Source organism: Saccopteryx bilineata, chromosome 2, assembly GCF_036850765.1.
Source record: "Saccopteryx bilineata isolate mSacBil1 chromosome 2, mSacBil1_pri_phased_curated, whole genome shotgun sequence".
Classification (NCBI taxonomy): domain Eukaryota; kingdom Metazoa; phylum Chordata; class Mammalia; order Chiroptera; family Emballonuridae; genus Saccopteryx; species Saccopteryx bilineata.
In genome coordinates, this window is record NC_089491.1 from 271,920,482 (window position 1) to 271,944,461 (window position 23,980).

At 55.2% G+C, this 23,980-nt stretch overlaps 1 protein-coding gene across 1 annotated transcript in view; it reads left to right on the forward strand.

The window, feature by feature from the left end:
• The first annotated feature begins 235 nt into the window (after positions 1-235).
• BCL7A (BAF chromatin remodeling complex subunit BCL7A) overlaps positions 236-23,980 on the forward strand; it is a 28,363-nt gene continuing 4,618 nt past the window's right edge. Inside the window, exons 1-6 of the mRNA XM_066260646.1 lie at positions 236-426; positions 786-881; positions 7,746-7,827; positions 11,186-11,282; positions 16,141-16,308; positions 21,766-21,887. Of these exons, the coding sequence (XP_066116743.1) occupies positions 790-881; positions 7,746-7,827; positions 11,186-11,282; positions 16,141-16,308; positions 21,766-21,887 (561 nt within the window). The 5' untranslated portion in view covers positions 236-426; positions 786-789. The remainder of the gene's footprint in view (positions 427-785; positions 882-7,745; positions 7,828-11,185; positions 11,283-16,140; positions 16,309-21,765; positions 21,888-23,980) is intronic.

Sequence of the window (23,980 nt, forward strand, 5' to 3'; positions counted from 1 at the left end):
CTGGCCTGGAAGGGATGAGGAAGGAACAACCTCAAGAGTCCTCCAAAATGCTGATCGTCATTGAATTTTCCCTGCTGAAAGCCATTTAATAAGCAAGGGCGAGTGTCTCTCAGGGTCTGCCCCGCCCCAGGCACGTTTCCTCCGACCCCCATTTTCCAAAAGGACGCATGAAAGGGGAGCGGCATCCTAGATCGCGCGTTTACACGGAGCAGAGTGTTTCTCAACTCTCTCCAAGAGCACCTCGCGTCCCGGATCGCCGCCTTCAACTCCGCTAAGTCAAGAGCCCCGCAGGAAACTTGCGTTACTGCACCCGCTGCCGCAAACCCGGGGCGGCGGACGCGCGGCCGGGCTGGCTCCCAAGGAACGCGCCCCCTACGCGGCCACCCAGCCCTCTCCGGAGGACCCCGCGGCACCTGCGGCCTCTGGGTGAGTTTCGGCGCGCCCGCCCGCAGCCCTCGCCGCGTGCGGGGTCGCTGGGCGCCCCTCGCGGTCCCCCGGGGGTGGGTGGGAGGCCGGCGGCCCGGCGGCAGCGGCGCCCGGAGGCCGCACTGCTGGCGGCCGCGGCGGCGCTGCTCCCCCTGCTCGGTGCAGCTGCCGTCCGGCGCTTGCGCACTGGGCCCGGGCGCGCGGCGGCCCCGGCTTTGTGTGTGTGTATGTGTGTGAGAGTGTGTGAGAGAGTGTGTGTGAGTCTGTGTGCGAGTGAGTGAGCGGCGGGCGCGAGTGTGGCCGCCGCGGAGCGCGAGCAGGACCCGGCGGCGCGCTCGCAGCCTCTCTCTCCCCGCCAGAACCATGTCGGGCAGGTCGGTTCGAGCCGAGACCAGGAGCCGGGCCAAAGATGATATCAAGAGGGTCATGGCGGCTATCGAGAAAGTGCGCAAATGGTAAGCGGAGGCGAGGCTCGGCGCCGCAGCCGGCCGACCCCAGACCACGTACCGAAAGCCGGCGGGCGCAGCCCCCGGCCGCCCGCGGGCCCGGGAGTTGGACAGGGCGGGCGGTGCGCGAGCCGGGTCACCTGCGCGAGGCGGGGGCCGGGGCCGCGGCCGCTGCCCAGGTGCGCTCGCGCCTGTCGCCCACCTGGCGCGGCGGCGGCGGCGGCAGCCTGGAGGCGGGGGCGCCCGGAGTAGGGCGGCCGAGCGGCGGGCAGTCCCCGCCGCGGCGCTGGACTCCTGGGAGGGGGGCTCGGGGCCGGCCCCAGAAGCCATTTCGTTTTGTGCAAGTCACATGAAAGCGGCTTCCCGCGCGCCGGGGCCGCGATGCCGGCGGCGGAGGGGAGAGCGCGAGCTCCATTGTGCGGCGCGGAGCGGGCCGCCGCGGTCTCCGTCTCCTCCTCCCCGCGCGCCCCGGGCGGCGCAGCGCCGGCCCCCGCGCCCTTGCCCGCGCCGGGCCTCCCTCCCTCGCTCCCTCCCGGGCTGGCTCACCCGCCCGCCCGCTCCCCGCCGCCCAGGCCCGGCGCCCTCGAGTCTGCGGAGTTTGCAGAGCGCGAGCCGTTTAAATTTAGCGCTTTGGACTGCCTGGAGCGAGGGCTCTTGGCGAGGAAGCAAGATGGGGGCGAGCGCGAGGAGGAGATGTCGCAGGGCCCGGGGCGCTGGGCACCCCCTGCACCCTCTCCTCCTGGCATCCGGGCGCGGGGCTTGGACGAGAGAATGTTTTTGGCCAGAAACCGGTCCTGGGCCGCGTCTGTCTTTCCCAAACCAGCAGCTCGTGTTTGTTTTGCGGAGGGAGCCGTTGTTTTGTTCTCTGAGTGGGGGCACAGGGGGACTCGGGGTCGGCCGCGTGTGTTTCTCCAGCTCGCGCTGGAGTGTCCGGCGTGGCCTTGTTGTAATTAACAGGGCCGAACGTTTGCTCAGTCTCGGCGGGGTTGGCTAGGAATCGGCCCCAGGGCCAGGCCCGAGGCTCAGCAGATCGCCAGGTTGAGGCCGACTTGTTGAAAACTCCTGGCTCCCTGATTTCAACTTTATTTTTTTCCCACGGCTTCATCAGGGTCAGGGAGAGAGAGGAGCAGCCGCGACGTTCTTGAATGTCAGCGCTAGCGAACTCGTCCCGACCCTTTATTTAAAACCTGAAAATTGGTTAGGCTCCCCGTGGCGGGCCATGTTTATGTTTAGGGGTGTCATTTCTTGAGTAACACCTTGGTCTCTAAAAACCACAGGGGGCGAGGATCCAGTCTAGCCGTGTCGCAAGTTAGCTGTCCTTTCTGAGTCAAACCCAACAAAAAAGGCAAGAGGAAAATCAATAAAGTCCACGTGCTCCGGGGCCTCCTATGGAAAGGGTTGCCTGCAGATGGCCGGATGCCCGTGGAGGGCTGGGTTTGGCTCCAGTGGGACAAAGAATTTTCAGAACCGTGAGAAGGGGAGGCTTTCCAAAGTTGAGATCCAAGCCTATGGGTGCTGTGGGAGCTCCCCAAGTGCGCAGGACACCCCGAGCCCAACTGAAGCCATTTAAAAATGGCAGAAACAGCTGCAGGCCAAAACACACACAGGAAAATCCCCCTCTCCTCTGGGATTCCCAGAGGGAAGGCTGGAGTTGTCCCCTTAGCGCCTGTGCAAAAGAAAGAACTGGTGTCTGCGCCTGAGTCCCTTCTGTCACGGGTCTGGAGGTGAGAAAGGAGTCGGGATAAGCTGCCACACATTCTCTGTTCAAGGAGTAGTAGGGCCTTCTGCCCCAGGTTCCCAGCCAGGCAGAGGCCCCTGCACCCTGACAGCTAGCTGCTCTTGTAGGGCCTGCCTGCCAGCTGCCCTGCAGGGAGGACAGATGGAGCTATGGGGTTTTCCACCCTTGTGAGCCCCACCGCAGGCCACGCCAGTGTTTGGTGGAGTTGGGAGGAACAGACCTCCTCCCTCCTTGTGTTTTGGGAAACAACTTATCATGCTCTCTAAAGACCTCAGGCTTTGGGATCTCAGGGCCTGAAAGTCCGTTGACCACTTCCTTGCCTTGACCTTGGGCGGACTATGTAACTTCTCTAACCATGACCACAAGGGGGTCCTGTGATTTCTATACCCTCCCTCCCATCCCCCCCAGAATAAGATCCTGTCTCCAACAGAGCTTATCTCTGCTCACAGGAGTGGTCATTAAATGTTGTCTTTATTATAAGGTGGACTCCATAGAAACTTAATTTTGCTGATGTTTTCTTTCTTTCTTTCTTTCTTTCTCTTTCTCTTTCTCTCTCTCTCTCTCTTTCTTTCTTTCTCCTTCCTTCCTTCCTTCCTTCCTCCCTCCCTCCCTCCCTTCCTTCCCTTTTTTTTCCTGCCCCTTCTCAGCAAAAAAGACTGCCTTAGCGCCAGAGAAACGAAATCTCACCTTCACTGTGCCTTTAGGATGGGATTTCCAGTCCGTCCTCCAAACTCTGGGTTGTTTATTAACTGTGTGGCCACCAACCATGCCATTCTCCGCTAGCTGAGAGGCTGGGTTACCAGGTTTAGCAAATGAAATCACAGGACCCCGAGTTAAATTTGAATTTCAGGTAAGCAACACAACGTTTTTTTTAAATACCTCTTTTAAAATCACAAGGATGTCCTGTACACTATTTGGGACATACCCTGAAAAATTACTCATTGTTTATCTGAAATTCAGATTTAATGCAGCAGTCTGCACGTTACCCAGAGGATAATGGACGTGCCTAGCTACCATTCAGCTGGAAGCCTAGGGGGATATTTCTCCCCAGCCCCAGGGACCCCAGCAACCTCCACCCTCTGCCAGCTCCACCCTTTCCCTGCCCCGGGAAAAAGCCAGCAGCCAGCAGCCAGCCGTGACCACTGTCTGGAGCCGCTGTTCCTCCTCTCCTTTCTGTCTGATGTCCCAGCAGGGCCGGTTGGCGGAGTGTGAGGCAGCCAGAAGATGGCTGAAGGAAGGACAAAATGGTGGCCCCTTTTTGGGAAGCTGGGCCAGGGTTAGGAGGCTCCATGCAGGTGGAGAGCAGAGGAGGCTGAGTCATTGGGCAGGAAGCAAAGGCTTGAATTGACGAGAGGTAGGCTTATGAGGGAGTCCCTGCGGGTCTGGTCTGAAGGGTCCCTCAATGACTTGTGGAGATGAGAGAGAGGCCTGTTCCCGAGGACCTCCCGCCCGTCCCTGGGGCCGAGGGAGGTTTGTGCCTCGGGCCTTACCTTGGTACCTCTGGGGGCACTCTCCTGCCAGGCACAGGGTAGGTCAGGTGCGTCTCAGCCTCATGAAGGTAAGGCCAGCCATTGGCCTGGCCTCCTGAGGCTTCAGGGACTTCAGGGACTAACCCTGGGAAATGAATACGAAGTGGAGCTCTCTCTCAGGAAGCCAGGAGGCCCCAGGACGGTCTCGCCCTCGGAGAACGTTGGGAATTGGCTTTGGCCTGGAGACTCTGGGATGGGTGCTTGGAGTTGATCTAGGAGCCTGCAGGGAGGAGGCTCTCTTGTCACCAGGACCTCACTGGTCTCTCCGTCTGAGCCCAAGTCTGATGGGGGAAGAGAGACATTTAAGCATGGCGAGTTACTGCAGGCCATCAAGGCAAGAGGGCTTGGGGTGCACCTAGGGACAGCTCCTCAGAGAGGTAGGGGTGCAGTGTGGTGCCTGAATGCCTGAGGTCAACTGGGTCCAGTGGCTGCCAGTGGGGAGAGCTGGGGTGTCTGAGGGAGCCTCAGAGCCCCATTGGGGGAGCACCATTGCCCCTTGGGTATGGGAGGGGGGCTGTGGACCCCTTGTGATCAGGTCATGTTTTTGAGAGTAGCCAGGAATCTGGATTTTTATGTTGTCTGACTTTTTTCTCTTTTCTTTTTTTTTTTTCTTTTTTTGTAAAGTCTGGCAATTGATTCAAATTTTTAAAAGTACCATGCTGGCCAGGCAAAACATGCCTGCTGGCCACGTGTTTACCACCCAAAATTGATGATAACTACAGCCTACTCCCCTCCTTGGGGGTGGGGGCTGTGTTGGTGGCTGATGGGTTTGGGGACAGCAGCGGGAACCCAGCTGCTCCTCTACATGAGCCCATGTGGTGTTGTTTCCCAAGACGGTGCCAAACCACCAGCTTGCTGAGACCCCCAGAGCTCATGCCGCCTGCCAGTGAAGCCCCTTCCTGTCCTCCCTGGTGTTGGCTCGGTGACTTACACCTGACCTCCGGGGCTCTGTCTCTGCTCTGGTGACCGCTGGCCAAGTGGCAGGCCTGAGGTGGAGCTCTTCCCTCTCTGTCCTCTGTCCTGAAGCCTCTCAGTGTCCATGTCTAGAAATGCAACTGAAGCACGGTGAGCCGGGGACTCAGGCCAGAGGTCACCAGCTGGGGCAACGGGGCAGCCTGGCTGTGTTGAGCTCACAACCTGAGGAGCCCATAACCTCTTTGGGAAGCATCGGCAACTGTGAGCATTTGTCCTGGCTCGTGTGCAGCCGGCACACCTAGATCTGGTGTGCTTTCTGCCCTGAAAGGTGTTTTGTGTATTGCAAGTCAATTATTATTATTTTTTACCTCATACTGTGGATTTGCTGACTTACAGGAGCACAGGCCCAGAAAGCCAGTTGAGGGCTTGTGAGCAGTGGTGTCTGGTCACTGGTGCGGGATTCCAGCAGTTGGCACGTCTGTCCAGCATCTGTTACTGATGTGCTCTGTGGATTGGAGTCTTAGTTTACACAGGAGACAGAATAGGAGAAGGTGGGCGCTGGGGTCAGAGCCTGGTTCCAGTCCCAGTTCTGCCACTGACTGGCCTTGTGGCCATGAACTTGGGCCCCCTGTTCCCCACCTGTAAAGTGGTGTGATGGTAGTCCACCTTTGCAAGGACTGTCGGGATCTCTGGGAGAGAGGGCATATGGATGAAAAGCTTGGCACCAAGCCTCGGCACACAATGGCTATTGTGGATTGTTGCTTTGTCACTGAGACTGCTTCTTGGAACGCCCCTGTCCCTTCCTGGCACCTTCTGACTGTTCAGAATGGAGGTGGTGGAAGACTGGGATTGTGACTTGTCTGTCCTGCCTCCAGGAGGCAGGAGATGGCTGGGTGGTGACTTAGAGACCTGCCTTGACTTCCTTCTCTCTGGGCTAAAAGGGGCAAGGATGGGGGTGGAGAGGCTGCTCTGAACAGCCATGTGGCAAGAAAGGTTTGAACTCTGGCTCTGGGAAGAACGACTTCACCTCCCTGTGCCTCAGTTTCTCTATCTGTCCGATGGGGAACGTGACAGTTCCTGCCACACGAGGTGCACACTGGAAATGGTCACTAGTATAATAATAAAAGCGAGGCCCTGTCTTGCTCCAGGGGGAACATGTGGGACCTGATCAGGCACTGTTTCGGGATCAGAGGTCTGTGTGGCGTGGGTTAGGTGGCTTTAAGCATGCCCAGGGACCCAGAACCCCTTGTGGTGGAGCGCCCAGAGGCTGTCACATGTCCCACCAGCGCGAGAGCCCCGCCATATGCATGGAGGGGAAGACCCAAGGCTGAGATCTGGGCAGGGCAGTTGGAGAGGCTGCCAGGCAGATCACTAACAGGGGTTCCCATGCCACGTGTAGTTCTTGGTGCTGGGGAACCTTGTTGCTGAGATTGCTGAGGGCTCCTGGCAGCTATGCCACCTGGCCCCGACGGGCGTCTGGCCCTGACCTCCTGCTGTCGGTCGCCATCGAGCAGTAAGCAGATCCTTCATGAACCTCCCACTTCTCCCAAGATAGCGGAGCCCGGTGGCAAGGTGCGTGGACCCTGGAGCCGGAACTGCCTGGGTTTGAATCCCAGCTCTCCCTCGGGTGTGTTCTCCTCCCTGAGCCCGTGTGGTCTCTGGGTATTGCTCCCCATGTTTGGGGCAGGAAATGATACACCTGGCTTATATACTGCAGGGGGTCAAAAACAGTCTGAGGCTGTGACAGTAATCTAGAGAAAGATGATGGCTTGGAGCAGAGTGGTGGGGAGGAAAGGGGAGCCATTATTATCCTTAACAAAAAGCCAGTCATCCCTTTTCCTTTTGTGGCTTCTGATTTTCTCTTCACCCATGAACCTGCCTCTAGCGGCAGAGGGCACTAGACACTGTCCCCAAGGAGTTGAGGACACGGCTGGGCAGGGGGCGGGCCAGTCTCAGGACTGAGGAGCTGGGGACCCGGGCATCTCTCCCACCGGCTGGGCTTCCCTGTCACAGCCCCTTGGCATTAGTGCCCGAGGACTGCCTTTGGGGCAAGGCCCCTGGGCATCCAGGTTTGGCCCTGCCCTCCTACACCCTCAGCTGTCCTTGGTGGCGGGGCTCGGCGTGGTTAGCCCAGCTGTGTGTTCCTGCTCCCCACCCCCTGACCGCAGACCCCCACCCCTACTCCCACCCACAGGAGGAAACACCTGGCTGGTCTGACAGTAGCCGCCTCGGCTGCCCAGAGGGGCTTGGGTGGCCCCCATTTGCTGGCTCCTTGGGGTGAAAACTGGGAGAACCTGGGACCTGGTCCCCCCATCCAGAGGCATCTCCCCAGGGCTCCCCCGACCCCCCATCTTACCAAGCACTTCCTTCCAGGCACCAGAAAGACCCGAACGTGCATTCTCCTAGGCAAGCCTCACGGCACCCTGGAGAGACTGACAACCAACCACATGCGGTCTCTAGTGGATAGGGACACTGAGGCTCAGAGGCAGGGAGCAATTTATTTGCCCAGGGGCCCCATGAGCGGCAGAGCTGGGATTTGAACCATATCTGTGTGACCCAGGCCCTGTCCTCTTAACCTCGAATGGCCACGACATCACAGCTGCCCCAAGGGAGTGCAGCCAACGCTGCCCCAAAGGGTGAGCAGGGCTGCCCCCGAAGCCCCTGGTAACGGCTGCTCCCCCTCCTCTGCAGGGAGAAGAAGTGGGTGACCGTGGGTGACACCTCCCTGCGAATCTACAAGTGGGTTCCTGTGACAGAGCCAAAGGTTGACGATGTGAGTATGAGGGGCCTGTCCCCTGGAATGTCCCCTGCATGTCATTTCCCGGGCTGAGAGCCCCGCGGTATGTCAGTGAGGACGTACCTTACTACAGAGGTATCCCTTCCCCAGGGCCCTGGGCACCATGGTGTGGGGGAGGCCGCAGTGGTGCCCACAGACAAGCAGACGCTCCCCCCATCCTCGTAGCACCATTCCTGAGCACCCGACCGTAGGCTAGGTCTTGCTCATTTCCTTCCCATCCCAAGCCTGTGGAGTTGATCTCTATCCTCTCTGTACAAGTGAGGACACAGGCTGGGTGAGGCGAAGCCATTTCCCCAGAGTCACACTGCAGGTAGGATCCCAGAGCACATACTCCCTCCACTCCTGGAACACCTTTTGGTTCTTAATCCAGAATGAGTTTTCTGCAGGCAGGAAGTCTGGGCAGATGAGGGGGGGGGGGGGGAGAGAAGGTGACTCTGACCACTAGAGGGCGCCCCAGCAGCTGTGCTTGATCTGACCCAGGGATTGGTGACAGCCCCTCCTTGGCCATTTTTCAGCCTAGTGGCTGGCTCCCAGGCCATTCGCTCACTTCCAAAGATCCCAGGTCAGCTACTGTCATTTCCAGTCGTTCCAAAATCCTGAACGGTCCTACCTCCAGGCCTTGGCATGGGCTGTGCCTCCGGCCTGGAGTACCTTTCTTATTCATGTGCACAGCCCTCTAGGAAGATGGCTGACACTAAGCTGCATGGTTCCATTTGCTCCTGGGTGCAACAGTCTGGTGATTGGCAGGTTTCTAAGGGGCCGTAAGGGCAGAGTTACAAAGCCTCCCTCCACTGTCTTTGGTTACCAGCCATGGGTCTCCAGGCAGACCTGAGGTGCCATTCTTTTTTTTTTTTTTTCCATTTTTCCGAAGCTGGAAACGGGGAGGCAGTCAGACACGCATGTGCCTGACTGGGATCCACCCGGCATGCCCACCAGGGGGCGATGCTCTGCCCCTCTGGGGCGTCGCACTGCTGCATCCAGAGCCATTCTAGCACCTGAGGCAGAGGCCACAGAGCCATCCTCAGTGCCCAGGCCATCTTTGCTCCAATGGAGCCTTGGCTGCAGGAGGGGAAGAGAGAGACAGAGAGGCAGGAGAGGGGGAGGGGTGGAGAAGCAGATGGGCGCTTCTCCTGTGTGCCCTGGCCGGGAATTGAACCCGGGACTCCTGCACGCCAGGCCGACACTCTACCGCTGAGCCAACCGGCCAGGGCTGAGGTGCCATTCTTGACCTTCTGACCACCTACCCCTGGGTAGAGGGGCACTGAGCTGAGAACACAGGTGTTTGTCACCCCTTCTGGCTTGGCCTAGGCTCCTGGAGCCACCACAGCTGCCTTCCCCAGGGGCCCTGAGACCTAGACCATCGCCGCATTTGGTGCTGGCCGTTCCCAGAGGAAGAGCAGCAGAGTGTGACCAGGCTCCTTGCAGGCTGCTCCGGCCCCTGCCTGGCCCCGGCCTCTGTCTGTGCCTTGCACTTCATTAAGTGTTGTACACACACCGTTGCATTTAAGAAGATGTAGTCCCTGCTCTCAAGGAATTTATAATCTCATTGGGGAAAGATAATTATAGAATAGTATGAAACAGACATCAGGGAAGTGCCAAATGGATCGTGATCAAGGAGAAAACATAATATGTGGGCTGTCGGGAAGGACAGGGCAGTTCCAGGCTGGGCAGCAAGCTCTGGATTTGGAGTTGGACAGACCACCCCCGATGGGTCTATGGTGTTGCCGGGGACCCCAGCACGCTGGGACCTAGTTCCTTCTTCCATGCAATGAAATGAAGCCATCATATCCAGGTCCTGAGGTGTCAGCCGCAGAGCAGAAGCGATAGGTCACATGGAGAGAACATAACCCAGTGTGGCCACACCGACGGCGCTCAGATAAAGCTAATTCACTATCATCTCTGAGCCGTGACGAGCATGCCATTTCCCTGCCCTTGTTCCCTCTGGGGAGGAGGGTCCCACCACCTGGCTGAGCATCTGATCCCCTGGGAATCTTGAAGAAATGCAGGCTTCTGGGCCCCATCCCAGACAGCTGCATCCACCTCTCTGTGGATTGTGGCCTAGACGCTGCATTGTGGAGGACAGCTTTTCTTTTTAAACACCCAATTATGACATGGTTGCACCATTTTTTTTTCTTCTTCAGAACTTGAAAACTGTCCTTTAAATACAGTAGGTAAAACATGTTACAAAATTCAAACATTGCTTTAAGAACGTTAAACTGTGAGACCATTCACCTGCCCTAAAACTCACTCTTTTAAAGTGCACAAGTCATGTTTCTATATTCACGACTGTGCAACCATCACCTCTGTAATTTCAGAACAGTTTCATCGCCCCGAAAAGAAAATGTAGCATTCACCACGCTGCCCCCACCCCAAGGTCCTGGAAACCACAGTCTACTTTCTGTCTTTCTAAGTCTGCATAACCTTCAAGTGTTACCTTTTTTTTTTTTAATGTATATCTTTTCATAAATTGTTCCCTGTCCCAGCCCACGCCCCCCACCCCACTCAGCTCCGCCCTTGGAGGCGGCCAGTGTTTACCCTTCCCGGGAGAGCCGTACCTGTGAACATGCAAACCGGTGTTTGTTTGTTCTTTCACTGTGAACGGTGGCATTCCATTCCGCGCCTTTGCTATAAAAACGTCTTGAAGATGCGGAAATGGTGTTTCAGGGTGGCGTTTTTGTGGGTCATTCCTCATTATTAATGAAGAGCTGCCTTATTCTCTGTAATTGTTGTATCACATTGCACTGAATGAATGCACCCTAATTTATTTAATGAGCCTCTTACCCATTGATGCAGGATGCTTCTAACACTACTACTCTCTTCCAGTTATAAAAAATGGCACCATGCGCAAAAAACAGCATCCCTTGCCCCTCCCACCCCCATCCCCACCTCCACCCCTGTCTTCCTTTGTGGTGTGGAGAAAGGGAGCCCTCAGGCCTGACCATAGCAAGGATGTGTGAGCTCTGTTTTTCCTGGCTTACCTGGCATCGCTGTAGCTGCTCTGGGTGGGTGACCATGGCCTTTTCCCCACATGCTGTCCCTAACCTAAAGGAGGAGGAGACTCCCGCAGTGAGGGTGTTTGCATGCCTGCTGGTGCCAGCCCCACAAATACTGGGGTTCCTCCCCAGCGCCAGAAGCCTCCCTGTGCATGGCTGTGGTTCCGAAGCCATCGAGGTCCCTCATGGGACGAGTTCAAATGTGGGCCAAGAAAAGCCCTCCAGGGCCTCGGGGGCTCTGCAATGAGTCTGTGGGATGAAACATGCACGCCACCCTCCAGGGCCTCACGCCTGCATGCACACACGTGATCTGGTGACTCGGTTTCTGCTGTTTTCTCCAGAAAAACAAGAACAAGAAAAAGGGCAAAGATGAGAAGTGTGGCTCAGAGGTGACCACTCCGGAGAACAGCTCCTCCCCAGGGATGATGGACATGCACGGTGAGCTCCCCCAGCGCTGCCGGGCCCTGTCCTGCCAGGTCCCTGGGCCGGGGCAGAAACCCAGTCAGCTTTTGTTTCACCAGCAGGTTTGTCCACATTCCAGGCATGGGGTAGGAGGGCTGGGCAGGACTGGTGCCATGGTGCCAACTAGAAGGCCCAGGGAAGGAGAAGAAACTTCTTTTTCCAGCCCAACAAGCCAGGAAACATAAAATAAGATCCTCTTCTCACCCAGCGAGAGGGGATGTTCTGGGGTGTGCACGGTTCTTTTTCCTTCCTGGGCCTGATGTACCACTCACATGACTGTGTGTCCCATTCCCCATTTTGCTTTGGCTCCTGGGAAGCTCCTCCATCCTGGGTTTCTGACTTCACATGAATCCACATCGGCAGTCTGCCTTCCTTGATTGTTTTACATCAAAAGTTGTCACCGGCATCCCACCGAGCACCTCTAAGCTAGGGACGCACCTTAGCCAGTCTGCAGCTGTCCGTGACATCGCTGGTGTTTATGTCTCCGTTTACCTTTTGATCCGAGAGGAAAGGCACACAGGTCCAGAGCCTGTGGCTCCATGAAGTGTCCGCAAACACACACACCCACGTGCCCAGCCCAGACGGTCCCAGTAATCCCCCTGCGATTCCCTCCTGGTTGTCCCCTCCCCCACCCCTACCCGGAAAATGGCCCCCTGCGTTCTGACCTCAGAGAGTCAAACGTGCAGTTTCTAAAAAAAAAAAAAAAAAGTCTGACTCTGTGGTATTTATAAATCAGGAAATCTGCATTCCTGCCATCTTTGGGAAGATCTGCTAGGGCAGCCCTGGGCACCCCCCCCCAGCCTGTGGAAGCCGAGTACTGTCCCCTGGGGGGGGCATGGCCCCTCTAGGCCCACCTGGCTTGCCTCCTTTTGTCACCTGCCTGGGCTGCCTCTGGTATAGAGCTTACAACACTTGCCTTTTTCCATCTCTTGATCCTAGTTCACTGTCTTTGTACTTGGCGACTACTCTGAGCCTTTTGCACAACGAGGTGGTGTTAGGTGAATAAATGTATCAAAAAGGAATATCGATTTGATCAAATTTTTAACCCTCCAGACCCGGGCAGGCTGTCTTGTCGGTATTTGGGCTGGGACGTAACCCGTCTCCCTGGCATTGGTTAGCACTCCGCTCCCAGGAGTTGAGAAAACTCCTGGCTTGGCTCAGGGTTTTTGGGTCAGTCATAGAATTTCAGATGAGGAAGGACCTTTTAGAGCAGAGATCCTACCTGGGTTCAGATTCGACTCTCCTAGAATCTCTCCCTAGCCTCGTGATCCTGGACTAGTCATTTGACTCATAAGCCTTCCAGTTTGTCTGTTTTGTTTTTTTTTTTTCCACTTTTCTGAAGCTGGAAACAGGGAGAGACAGTCAGACAGACTCCCGCATGCGCCCGACCGGGATCCACCCGGCACGCCCACCAGGGGCGACGCTCTGCCCACCAGGGGGCGATGCTCTGCCCATCCTGGGCGTCGCCATGTTGCGACCAGACCCACTCTAGCGCCTGAGGAAGAGGCCACAGAGCCATCTTTGCTCCAATGGAGCCTTGGCTGCGGGAGGGGAAGAGAGAGACAGAGAGGAAAGCGCGGTGGAGGGGTGGAGAAGCAAATGGGCGCTTCTCCTGTGTGCCCTGGCCGGGAATCGAACCCGGGTCCTCCGCACGCTAGGCCGACGCTCTACCGCTGAGCCAACCGGCCAGGGCAGTTTGTCTGTTTTTAATCTGTCGAAGGGGGGTGGTAATGCCTACTTTGTAAAAAGGTCATTGTGGGTATTGAATCCGGTGATTTCGTAAAACCTGGGAGGTTAGTAGCTAACATTTGAGACACTGTCCCAGGGTGCCAGGCACCTTGCTAAGCCCGTTTCATGACCTCATTTAGTCCCATTGTCCAGGTGGAGCGAGGACAGCAAGGCTGAGAGAGGTGCCGGTCCCTTGCCCAGAGCCAGGAAGCTTATCAGTCGCAGTGCTAACATGTGAGGGGTCCTTTGAAGACAGGATCCCAAGTTTGTGGCCCCTAGGAAAATCCAGACAAACACTCCAGAAAAAAAACAACTAGAATGCCGAACAAACCAGTAGCCACAGCCTTCCTGGTATTACTTTCATTTTGGTACGCATGCGGCCACAGGCTAGTCCGGGCCCAGAGCATGTGAGTGTGCCGGTGCCTGGAAAGGTGTGGGTCAGGCTGGACTTCTCCGGAAGGCTCCGGGTGAGAGGGTGGGGTAGCCAGAGGTGGCAGAAGGGGGCGTCTACACCCCACTCTGCAGTCTCAGCCAAGGTTAGACCTGTGTCGGGGTCACGCTGTTACTGGGAGACCAGACACAGGCAGCTAACCTGCTAAACGTCCAAGCCGTTGTCACTTATTAACATAACTCATGGAGGGACCCATTCCTCCCTCTCTGCTTCTTATACACTTGCACACGTATGTTGGCCTAGGAAGGAAGTTTAGATTTGCTCGAAAGGTAAATCAAAAGAGCATACATCTTTTTTATTTTTATTCTTTTAAGTCCCAGAATTCACAAGAGAACATTTTGTGTTACGAGCACCCCAGAGTACAGTTAAAATCCGATGCAATTTACCCGGTTAGGGCTGTGTGACTGCCTGGCGCTTCCTGGGCGGTGGTGGGGAGGTAGAAGAAAGACTTGGGGGGGGTCGGAGTTGGGCAGACCAGCCTGAGTGAGGGGCACTCTGAGCCTCAGTTTTCCCCTCGGCACAGTGAGGGTGTTAACAGTTCCTACCTCGTTTTTTTTTGTTTGTTTTTTTTTGTTTGTATTTTTCTGAAGCTGGAAACGGGGAGAGACAGTCAGACAGACTCCCGTGTGTGCCCGACCGGGATCCACCCGGCACGCCCACCAGGGGCACGCTCTGCCCACCAGGGGGCGATGCTCTGCCCCTCCGGGGCGTCGCTCTGTTGCGACCAGAGCCACTCCAGCGCCTGGGGCAGAGGCCAAGGAGCCATCCCCAGCGCCCGGGCCATCTTTGCTCCAATGGAGCCTCTCTGCAGGAGGGGAAGAGAGAAACAGAGAGGAAGGAGAGGGGGAGGGGTGGAGAAGCAGATGGGCGCTTCTCCTGTGTGCCCTGGCTGGGAATCGAACCCGGGACTTCTGCACGCCAGGCCGACGCTCTACCACTGAACCAACCAGCCAGGGCCTCCTACCTCGTTATTTGTTGATACGATTAAACACGGTGACTCTTGAGCCCAGTGCCAACATGTAGCAGGTGCCTAGGACGTGCTGACCCGCCCCTCCTTGCCCTCTCTCATCTTTACGAAAGTGGCCTTGGTCCCAGGTGTGCAGCATGGCCCAGAAAAGCAGCATAAGATTATAGTACTATTTTTGAAATCACTACTAGGATATTTGGAGTTCAAGATGGCTCTCTGTGTCCGAGGAAGGGGTTCCAAAGCAAGGGTGTCTGTGCCCTGGGACCACCCCCCCCCAACTCTGTCATTGTCCAATTACCTTTCTTCACTTTTTCTTTTTTATGGTGAAAAATTTCATAATAGAGAACAACAGAGAATAGTGAGATATACCATCCCCGTAGACCGATCACCTAGATTTCCACTAATATTATGCCGTGTTGGCCTCATCTGATTTTTAAAAACATGTAAACTTTTCAAATTGAAATACAATGTCCATTTAAAAAAAAACACCGCACGGCTCTTGAGAATACAGTTCGGGAAACTCTGACCACGGTGTGGGACTTGTGTGATAGCATATTAAAGTAAAAATTTCTCTTGTTGCAAGTCTGGGCCCAAACACCCGCGCACACGTCACTGATAAATGACGTTGTCATCCTCTGTGCTATTGTCACCCCTCACCAAATTAGCAGTAAGCCCTTAACGTTTTTTCAACTCCAGGCTGTATTCAGATTCCCCAATTGTCCCAACACCTCTCCTACAACTGGCTCATTTGAAACAGGTTTCAGATCAGTTTCTCCTAGGTCACATTTAGCTGTTAGAGCTCTTTTTTTTTTTTTTTTACAGAGACAGAGAGTCAGAGAGAGGGATAGATAGGGACAGACAGACAGGAATGGAGAGAGATGAGAAGCATCAGTCATCAGTTTTTCATTGCAACACCTTAGCTGTTCATTGATTGCTTTCTCATATGTGTCTTGACCACGAGCCTTCAGCAGACCGAGTAACACCTTGCTCGAGCCAGCGACTTTGGGTCCAAGCTGGTGAGTTTTGCTCAAACCAGACGAGCCTGTGCTCAAGCTGGCGACCTCGGGGTCTCGAACCTGGGTTCTCGGCATCCCAGTCTGACGCTCTATCCACTACACCACCGCCTGGCCAGGCAGCTGTTAGAGCTCTTAAATTTCCTCAGTTTACAGTAGTCTTCTCTGATTTTTGCTTGTTTGTTTGTTACTGACTTGAAGAGCCTGGGCCAACCGTGCTGTGGGATATCCCACTTTGTGTGGCTGGACTTGGCCTTTATTTCAGATCCAGGGGAAGTTGGTCCAGAGGTTTGTTCAGATCAGGGTCAAGTGCTTCAGTGCCCAGTGCACGAGAAGTCTGGTTCCCTTACCCAGAACGAGGCCTCAGAGGCCCCCCCAAAGACTTCGGATGTGCTCGGCCACCGTCTGTGGCTGGCTGCGTCCGAACACAGATTCTCAGGGAGCCCGTGACAGGGGCAGATCCAGCCCAACTCCCAGAGCCCTTTGCCTTGCAGGACGTGAGGGACGGTGCTGGGTGTACCAGCTCAGAGGTTCTAGAGGAGGAAGTGTCTCCTTTCCTGGGACAGTGTCCTGCTGCGGGCGGCTAGGCGTGGAGGAGCTGAAACCCAGCCCCCCAGCCCGCCTTTCCTCAGCAGCTGCATGGGTTCACCTGTGGTTCTGTCCTCCCACACACAGATGACAACAGCAACCAGAGCTCCATAGCAGACGCCTCCCCCATCAAACAGGAGAACAGCAGCAACTCCAGCCCCGCGCCAGAGCCCAACTCGTCCATGCCTGGTGACAGCACCAACACCAAGGCTGATGAGGCCCAGGCCGAGGGGAAAGAGCTCCCCGGGGCCGAAGGTATGTGCCCTCGGGACCGGGCTTGGGGGGCTGGGGAAGGCTCCTCTCTTTATCCAGCCTTCAGCTCAGGTGGCTGATTGACAGGTCTTTAAGGGGACCTTGCCATATATTGGCCCCAGAAGAAAGGTAAGGCCTGGGGTTTGTATTTGCGGGGGGGGACATTTTAAAAATCCCACCATTTAGTATTTGGAAAATAAGCACTCTGGAGAATTATAGAGTTAGGAAGGGAAAGGGGAGGTGCTGAGATTTTAAATCAGTGGCCAGGGAAAACCTCACCAAGCAAATGAGGCTCAAGTTAGGCGAGGGAGCAAGCCGCCTGGGTAACTGGGAGAACACTGCAAGCAGAGAGAACCTGTACAAAGGGCCTGAGGCAGGAGAACACTCAGTGTGGCTGGAGGAGGGGGGGGGGAGCTCAGACAGTCAAATGGGATCGGAGAGGAGACAGGGCCCGGAGTGTTTGGGGTTCAGAAGGCCAGTTAGCAGCCCCTGATTTTCATGCTGAGTGAGACGGGAGCCTTTGGAAGTTTGAGGGCCATGATCTGATGGATCACTTCGGTTGTTGTGGTTGAGAACAGATGGGGGAGAAGGGGCAGATGGAGGCAGGAGACCAGTGGAGGGGGGGCTGCCGCAGTTGTTGAGTGGGAGAGGGTGGCAGGTGCACCACGCTAAGAATGGAGGAAGCAGTAAGAAGTGGTCTGACTGTGGAAGGAAGCAGAGGTGTATGGGTGTTTATGTTTGAGGTCTCTGGACCCCTTTAAATGAACATTTTCACATGCAGAAGGTCCCTTGATTTTATACTGATATGAAAGCCATCTGCATACAACAGGAGCCGTAGTGTTTTGAATTTGCTCTTTGCCAGGGCAGTGCTGTCCCCATATCACCTCTCTCACAGTCCCGGGCACTGTGGACACAGGATGAGCTGGTCACACCTGGGCCGACACGCGCCAGCGGTGTGGCCTTAGGCTGCCAGCGTCCCTGCCTGCACGCCTTTCTGCTTCCTCATTTATAATGTGAGGCAAATGGAAGTTGCCTTTGCCTCTCTTGCCAGGTCACCTCAGGGAAGTAAGCTAGAGGGCAGACTGCTCAGCTGAGCCTGGCACTGGGAAGGGCCTGGTGAGCCCCGAGTGGGGCAGGGGCGCCCCAGGGGCACTAGGGGCAGGGCCCTGCAGGACCATGTCCTGGCTTCTTTTCCGTCCTGCTTCCTGTCTGGCCATGGCCTTGTTTGGGGTCTGTCTCTCCTTTTAAAGGGCTGGGTGCAGGAATCATAGCTTGGGTAAAAGCTTCCTTCCATAACCACCCCACTTTGGTAACTGCCACCGCCACCCACCACCACCCCACAAGCTGTACAGTCCAGGGGAGCCCTACCACAGTCCTCTTCTGACTACCCCAGGCCATGGGCCTGCACAGTCTCCCGGTATTACTCAGGTGGGACCACCACAGCGGGCTGGGCCCACGCGCCCACGACGAGGGGCCACCCGTGCTCCCACCGCGCCTCTCCCAGGTGTGAGCATGCGGCCTGTGGGACAGGGCCGCTTGGTTGCCAGCTGTTGACCTTGCTGCGAACTTGTTTACTGCCCAGTGAGTTCAGGGAATGACATAATGTTCAAACTCCCTGGACTAAATTTAGGCCCCAGGAAAATAATTTTCCCTGGGTGAGTTCCAGCCCCGTCGTGCTAAGAGAACCAGGCCACTGCACCGAACCCCAGAGCACGCCCCGAGCTCCGAGGCCAGTTCCCGCTGAGCGCTAAGGCCAGGCAAGGGGGTCAGCGTGACTCCCCAGGCTGCCAGCCACCTTCACGATCTCTACCTACATCTGGGGCCCCGCCTCCCACTCCACACCGCACCACAGAACCCAGTCTGTAGGGTAGAAAAGGAACTGCGGTCAGAGAGAAGGCAGTTACAATTGAAAACATTTGTTAGGGCAAACGTATTGTGAATAGAATATAACATTAATATGGATTTTTATTTTTTATGAAATACACATAAGATAAAGGTAACCATGTTAAAGTGCACGTGCCAGTGGCGTTCAATACATTCAGTTGTGCAACCATCACCTCTAGTTCCAAAATGTTTTCATCTCCCGTCCCTGGTAGCTGATGGAAACCCCGTCCCCGTTAGCACCGACTACCCATTTCCCCTCAGCCCCCAGCCCCTGGCACCCACCGCTCTGCTTTCTGTCTCAGTAGGTGTACCCGTCCTGGGTATTTCCTATAAATAGGATCCTACAATATGGGACATTTTGTGTCTGGTGGTTGCTTTTACTTAGTATATCGTATTTTCAAGGTTCAGCCGCCTTGTAGCAGATATCAGTACTTCATTCCATCCTGCAGCTGAGTCAAACAGACCACGCCTGGTTTGTCCATGCATGTGCTCACTTACATTGGGGCCATTTCCTTCTTTGGGCCATTGTAAATAGGGCTGCCGTGAACCTTCGGGTGTCTGTATTAGTTTGGGAGCTGTGTTCAGCTCTCTTACTCCCAGGGCTGGCGTTGCTGGGTCGTGTAAGTAATTCTGTATTTGACTTTGTGAGGAGCTGCCGTTTACCCAGGTTTTAAAGGTAAAAACGAAAAAGACCAAAGAAATGTTGGGCTTGTGCGGGCTTTGCTTTCTGTGCCCTAGATCAGCGATTTTCAACCTTTTTCATCTCATGGCACACATAAACTAATGGCTAAAATTCTGCCGCACACCAAAAAAGACACCCCCCCCCCATCTGATGGGGAACAAAAACAGGCATCGTGTTGATTCATTCACATGGACTGGCTATTGTTGTGTCGGCTGTTGTCATTTTTTTATTTACCAATCTAAGGGGGAAAAGGTCAGTACCCCTGACTAAATCATCAGGTGTTACGTGTTTTAAAGATTCTTGAGGTACACACCAGTTGAATTATGCTGCCCTGGGGTACTTTTCCTGCCATTCCCTTTAATCCTCACAGTGACTGACAGGGTGGTTCTTATCAGTCTTGATTTTCCGAGGGCAGGGGTAATCTGAGACTGAGGACCCCAGTCCCGCAGGAGAGGAGTAACAGAGGCCTCATGGGCACCCAGGTCTGTCTGGAAACAGATATCAGCTTGTATGCAGAGCCCAGCCCTGGAGGCAGCAGACCGACCACCCTACCATTAGCAGCAGGGAACCCCAGCTCAGGTCCTGGCCGGGAGTCTCAGAAACCCCAGAAAGCAAAGCATTCTTGAGTACCGTAGTGTGCTTTTTATTTTTTCTTTTTCTTTTATTTTTCTTTTTTTTTTGAAGCTGGAAACGGGGAGAGACAGTCAGACAGACTCCCGCATGCGCCCAACTGGGATCCACCCAGCACGCCCACCAGGGGCGACACGCTCTGCCCACCAGGAGGTGATGCTCTGCCCCTCCGGGGCGTCGCTCTGCCGCCACCAGAGCCACTCCAGCACCTGGGGCAGAGGTCAAGGAGCCATCCCCAGCGCCCGGGCCATCTTTGCTCCAATGGAGCCTTGGCTGCAGGAGGGGAAGAGAGACAGAGAGGAAGGAGGGGGGAGGTGGAGAAGCAAATGGGCGCTTCTCCTATGTGCCCTGGCTGGGAATTGAACCCAGGTCCCCCGCATGCCAGGCTGACACTCTACCGCTGAGCCAACCGGCCAGGGCCCGTAGTGTGCTTTTTAAAAATCAGGGTGAGCCTGACCTGTGGTGGCCCAGTGGATAAAAAGCATCGACCTGGAATGCTGAGGTCACTGGTTTGAAACCCTGGGCTCGCCCAGTCAAGGCACATATGGGAGTTGATGCTTCCTGCTCCCCCCCCCCTTCTCTCTCTCTCTCTCTCTCTGTGTCTCCTCTCTAAAATGAATAAATTTTTAAAAAATCGCCTGACCAGGCGGTGGTGCAGTGGATAGAACATCGGACTGGGATGCGGAGGACCCAAGTTCAAGACCCTGAGGTCGCCAGCTTGAGTGCAGGCTTATCTGGTTTAAGCAAATGCTCACCAGCTTGGACCCAAGGTCGCTGGCTCAAGCAAAGGGTTACTCGGTCTGCTGTAGCCCCTCGGTCAAGGCACATATGAGAAAGCAATCAACGAACTACTAAGATGTCGCAACGAAAAACTGATGATTGATGCTTCTCATCTCTCTCCATTCCTGTCTGTCTGTTCCTATCTATCCCTCTCTGTAAAAAAAAAAAAAAATCAGGGTGACATGTGACAGGGGCCCCTGAGTGCCTGCAGAGTAGGACCATGGGCAGGATATGGCCGCTCCCTCTGTGAGCTCTGCTCTGCGGAAGGAACGTGGTGGCAGAGCAAGGAGGCCAGTGCTTAAGAAATAGCCCAAGTAGCCCTGGCCGGTTGGCTCAGTGGTAGAGCATCGGCCTAGTGTGCAGAAGTCCCGGGTACGATTCCTGGCCAGGGCACACAGAAGAAGCGCCCATCTGCTTCTCCACCCCTCCCCCTCTCCTTCCTCTCTGTCTCTCTCTTCCCCTCCCGCAGCCGAGGCTCCACTGGAGCAAAGATGGCCCGGGCGCTGGGGATGGCTCCTTGGCCTCTGCCCCAGGCGCTACAGTGGCTCTGGTGGCGGCAGAGCGACGCCCCAGATGGGCAGAGCATCGCCCCCTGGTGGGCGTGCCGGGTGGATCCCGGTCGGGCGCATGCGGGAGTCTGTCTGACTGTCTCTCCTTGTTTCTGGCTTCAGAAAAATACAGAAAAAAAAAAAAAAAAAGAAAGAAATAGCCCAAGTAACTGGCGAAAGGGGATTCATTAAATAATTGATTGTTGACAGACTACTGTGTAGCCACCTTGTCCGCTCTTCTATTTAGAGGATTTTTAAAGACATGAAAATTTCATCCAAAATACTGTGTCATCCCATGTAGGGAGAGAGGGGAATTATGTGCCCTCAGGGTTTGAAAAAACATCTGGAAAAATGGGACTAAATCCCCTACAATGTTAATGGGGTGGTAAAGCGGTGGGTGGTGTGAGATAATTGGCGATTTTATCTAGACTTTTTTCTGTATTTTCTGTTTCTTGCAAAGACCAGTCATTACTCTGACGATCAGAAGAGTACCCACATTATTAAGGGGAATGTTGACCAGGGGGCAGTTTCTCTACCCGTTCCCCCTGGGTGGAAAAGGTAGGCCCTATATTGAAAGAGGCAGGAGTCCGCAGCCATGATGGTTGGAGTGCGCTGTGTCCACCAGAGGGCGCTGGGTGCACAGAGCATGGAGCATCCTTTAGATGTCCTCTAGGGGGATAGTGGCAGGTAATGGGTGTGCAGGAAAGAGCTAGAGACCACAGGGCCAGCATGTGGACTAGCTGCTTAAATCAGGCATCCCTAAAAAATAAGCAAGAAGCTTCCCAAGCGCTGCCCCCTCCCCCAGTTTATTGTAGCTCTGGCGAGCCGACAGGTCCCCAAACTACCCAGTTTTCCAGGTATTTTTAGTAATTGGTCCATCTGGCCCCATACATCACGTGTCTGAAAGCAGCTTCTGTCATCTTGCTTTTCCCTCAGACGCTTCTGACGAACAGAACTCACAGTCCTCGGTGGAAAATGCGATGAGCAGTTTAGAGAAAGTCGAGCGGCAGCCATCTGGAGACACGGGTCTAGCGGCGGAGCCGTCCTCAGTCTCTCAGGTACCTTGACCGAGGTCTCAGGGGCAGCCAGAGCGGCCAGGCTCCCGTTGGGGGGTCGGGGGTATGTTGAAAGGTGTTTTGTTATTTTCTTTCTCTCGTTGAGACGATTGGAACTTGCATGTATTCGTTCGTTCAGCAGTTATGTGTGAGCAATCGTCTTGGTCCCGCCCTGGGTGCTGGGGCTGCCCCGAAGGATGAGACCCTGGAGGGTGTAGGAAGGGGAAGGGTCCTTGACCCCAGCCTCAGCTTTGTCCCCTTTTTTTTTTTTGTCTCCACAAAAGCATGGCCTACTTTCAGTGACCCCAGTTCAACTTCCTTTAGAGCTAGGAAGATAATTCTTCAGAATCCTCAATGCTGGATCAAATAAAGTCTTTGGAAATATTTTGCAACTGACATTACTCCCCCCTGCCCAGACCCCTTTCTGGGTCATCACTGTTTGTCAGAATCCGGGCTGAATCAATGCAGAAGCAGGTGACCCAGTAGATAGGAGCAGACGTCCTGGGTTCAAATCCCAACTTTGTCACTTAGCCCACACTGAGCCTCCATGTCTCCTCCAGCTGCCAAAATGGGGTTGCAGAGTTGTCCTAGGGCCAGCGTGTGAGGAGGTGGCAGAAAGAAGGGAACACATGGTGGGGCTGGACACAAGAGACGCCTCAGTGTTGCCCCAACCACCATGAAAGCTTTTACTGTCAACCCTTTCTCTGCTCATTCGAGAGGAGTGGGAACTCAGCGGTAACCCAGCGTCAACAAGTGAAACCGTCTCCACAATGCTGAGCAGTTTCCAGAACCGCGGGAGAAACTGACCCGCAGCAGCGGAAACAGGAAAGGACAGGACTCAGCAGGAGTCTTTTAGAGTTAGGAGATAATTCTTCAGGGTCCTCAATGCTGCATAGAATAAGTCTTTAGAAATATTTAGCAGCTGGCCATACTCTTTCTGCACATTGTGCACCGTGTGGAGCCTTGAACCCGGCCTCCCCAGAGGACGTGCCTCTCGGATGTCAGCATATACAGACCCATGGGCCTGCCTCTCCCCTTTATCCTATGGCACACTCTCCAATGCCCAGACACCAAGGGAGTGTGGTCGGAAGACATGCGCTGTGGCGGGAAGTTTGTCAAAAGAGATCTGGCTTTAATAAATCTGGGGTCATGTATAGAACAGACTGGCACAGTGCTGTTAAAAGGGGCACAGTTGACCCAGGTACAGATAAAGAATGAAGAAGTAGACCCTGGCTGATTGGCTCAGTGGTAGAGCGTCTGCCTGGCATGTTCCCGAGTTTGATTCCCAGCCAGGGCACACAGGAGAAGCACCCATCTACTTCTCCACCCTTCCCCCTCTCCTTCCTCTCTGTCTCTCTCTTCCTCTCCCACAGCCAAGGCTCCATGGGAGCTGAGTTGGCCCGGGCGCTGAGGATGGCTCCATGGCCTCTGCCTCAGGCGCTAGAATGGCTCCAGCTGCAATAGAGCAATGCCCCAGATGGGCAGAGTATCGCCCCTTGGTGGGCATGCCAGGGGGGGGATCCAGGTCAGGCGCATGTGGGAGTCTGACTGCCTCCCTGCTTCTAACTTTGGAAAAATACAGAGAAAAAAAAAGAGTGAAGAAGTAGTCCCCCTGTGTGAAATGTAAAGAGCAAGTCACAAAGCCTCAGGCCTTGCATGAGCCTCTCAGATGGAAAATAAAAGTCAAAGCATCGTGTTTAGTTAATAAAACAAAAATGTCAGCTGCGGTCTCCCGGACTCTTGAACTCAGTGGAGGAAAGATCAGCTTGAAACTTAGGTCCACACCTTGGGGACATCTGGTGCTCCCCCCACCCCCTGACGTCTGAAAGTCTTGGAGTCATTCGTTCCAGTATGCCGCCATCCCCACCCCCGACCATCCTCGCTGTGCCCACACAGACTCACGCTCCTTCACCTGCAGAGCTGCTAGGCTTGCTGGCAGGACCGAGGGTGCATTTTGGTGAAGCAGACAATTTGACGTTGAACTTCAGCCGTGTCTGTTTTAAAAAGAAGAGTCCTGCATCAGCCCACTTCCCTGTCGAGAGGATTCCTCAGCGCGTCTCCCTTGCCGAGCTTATGAGTCTCCTCTCTCCCTCACC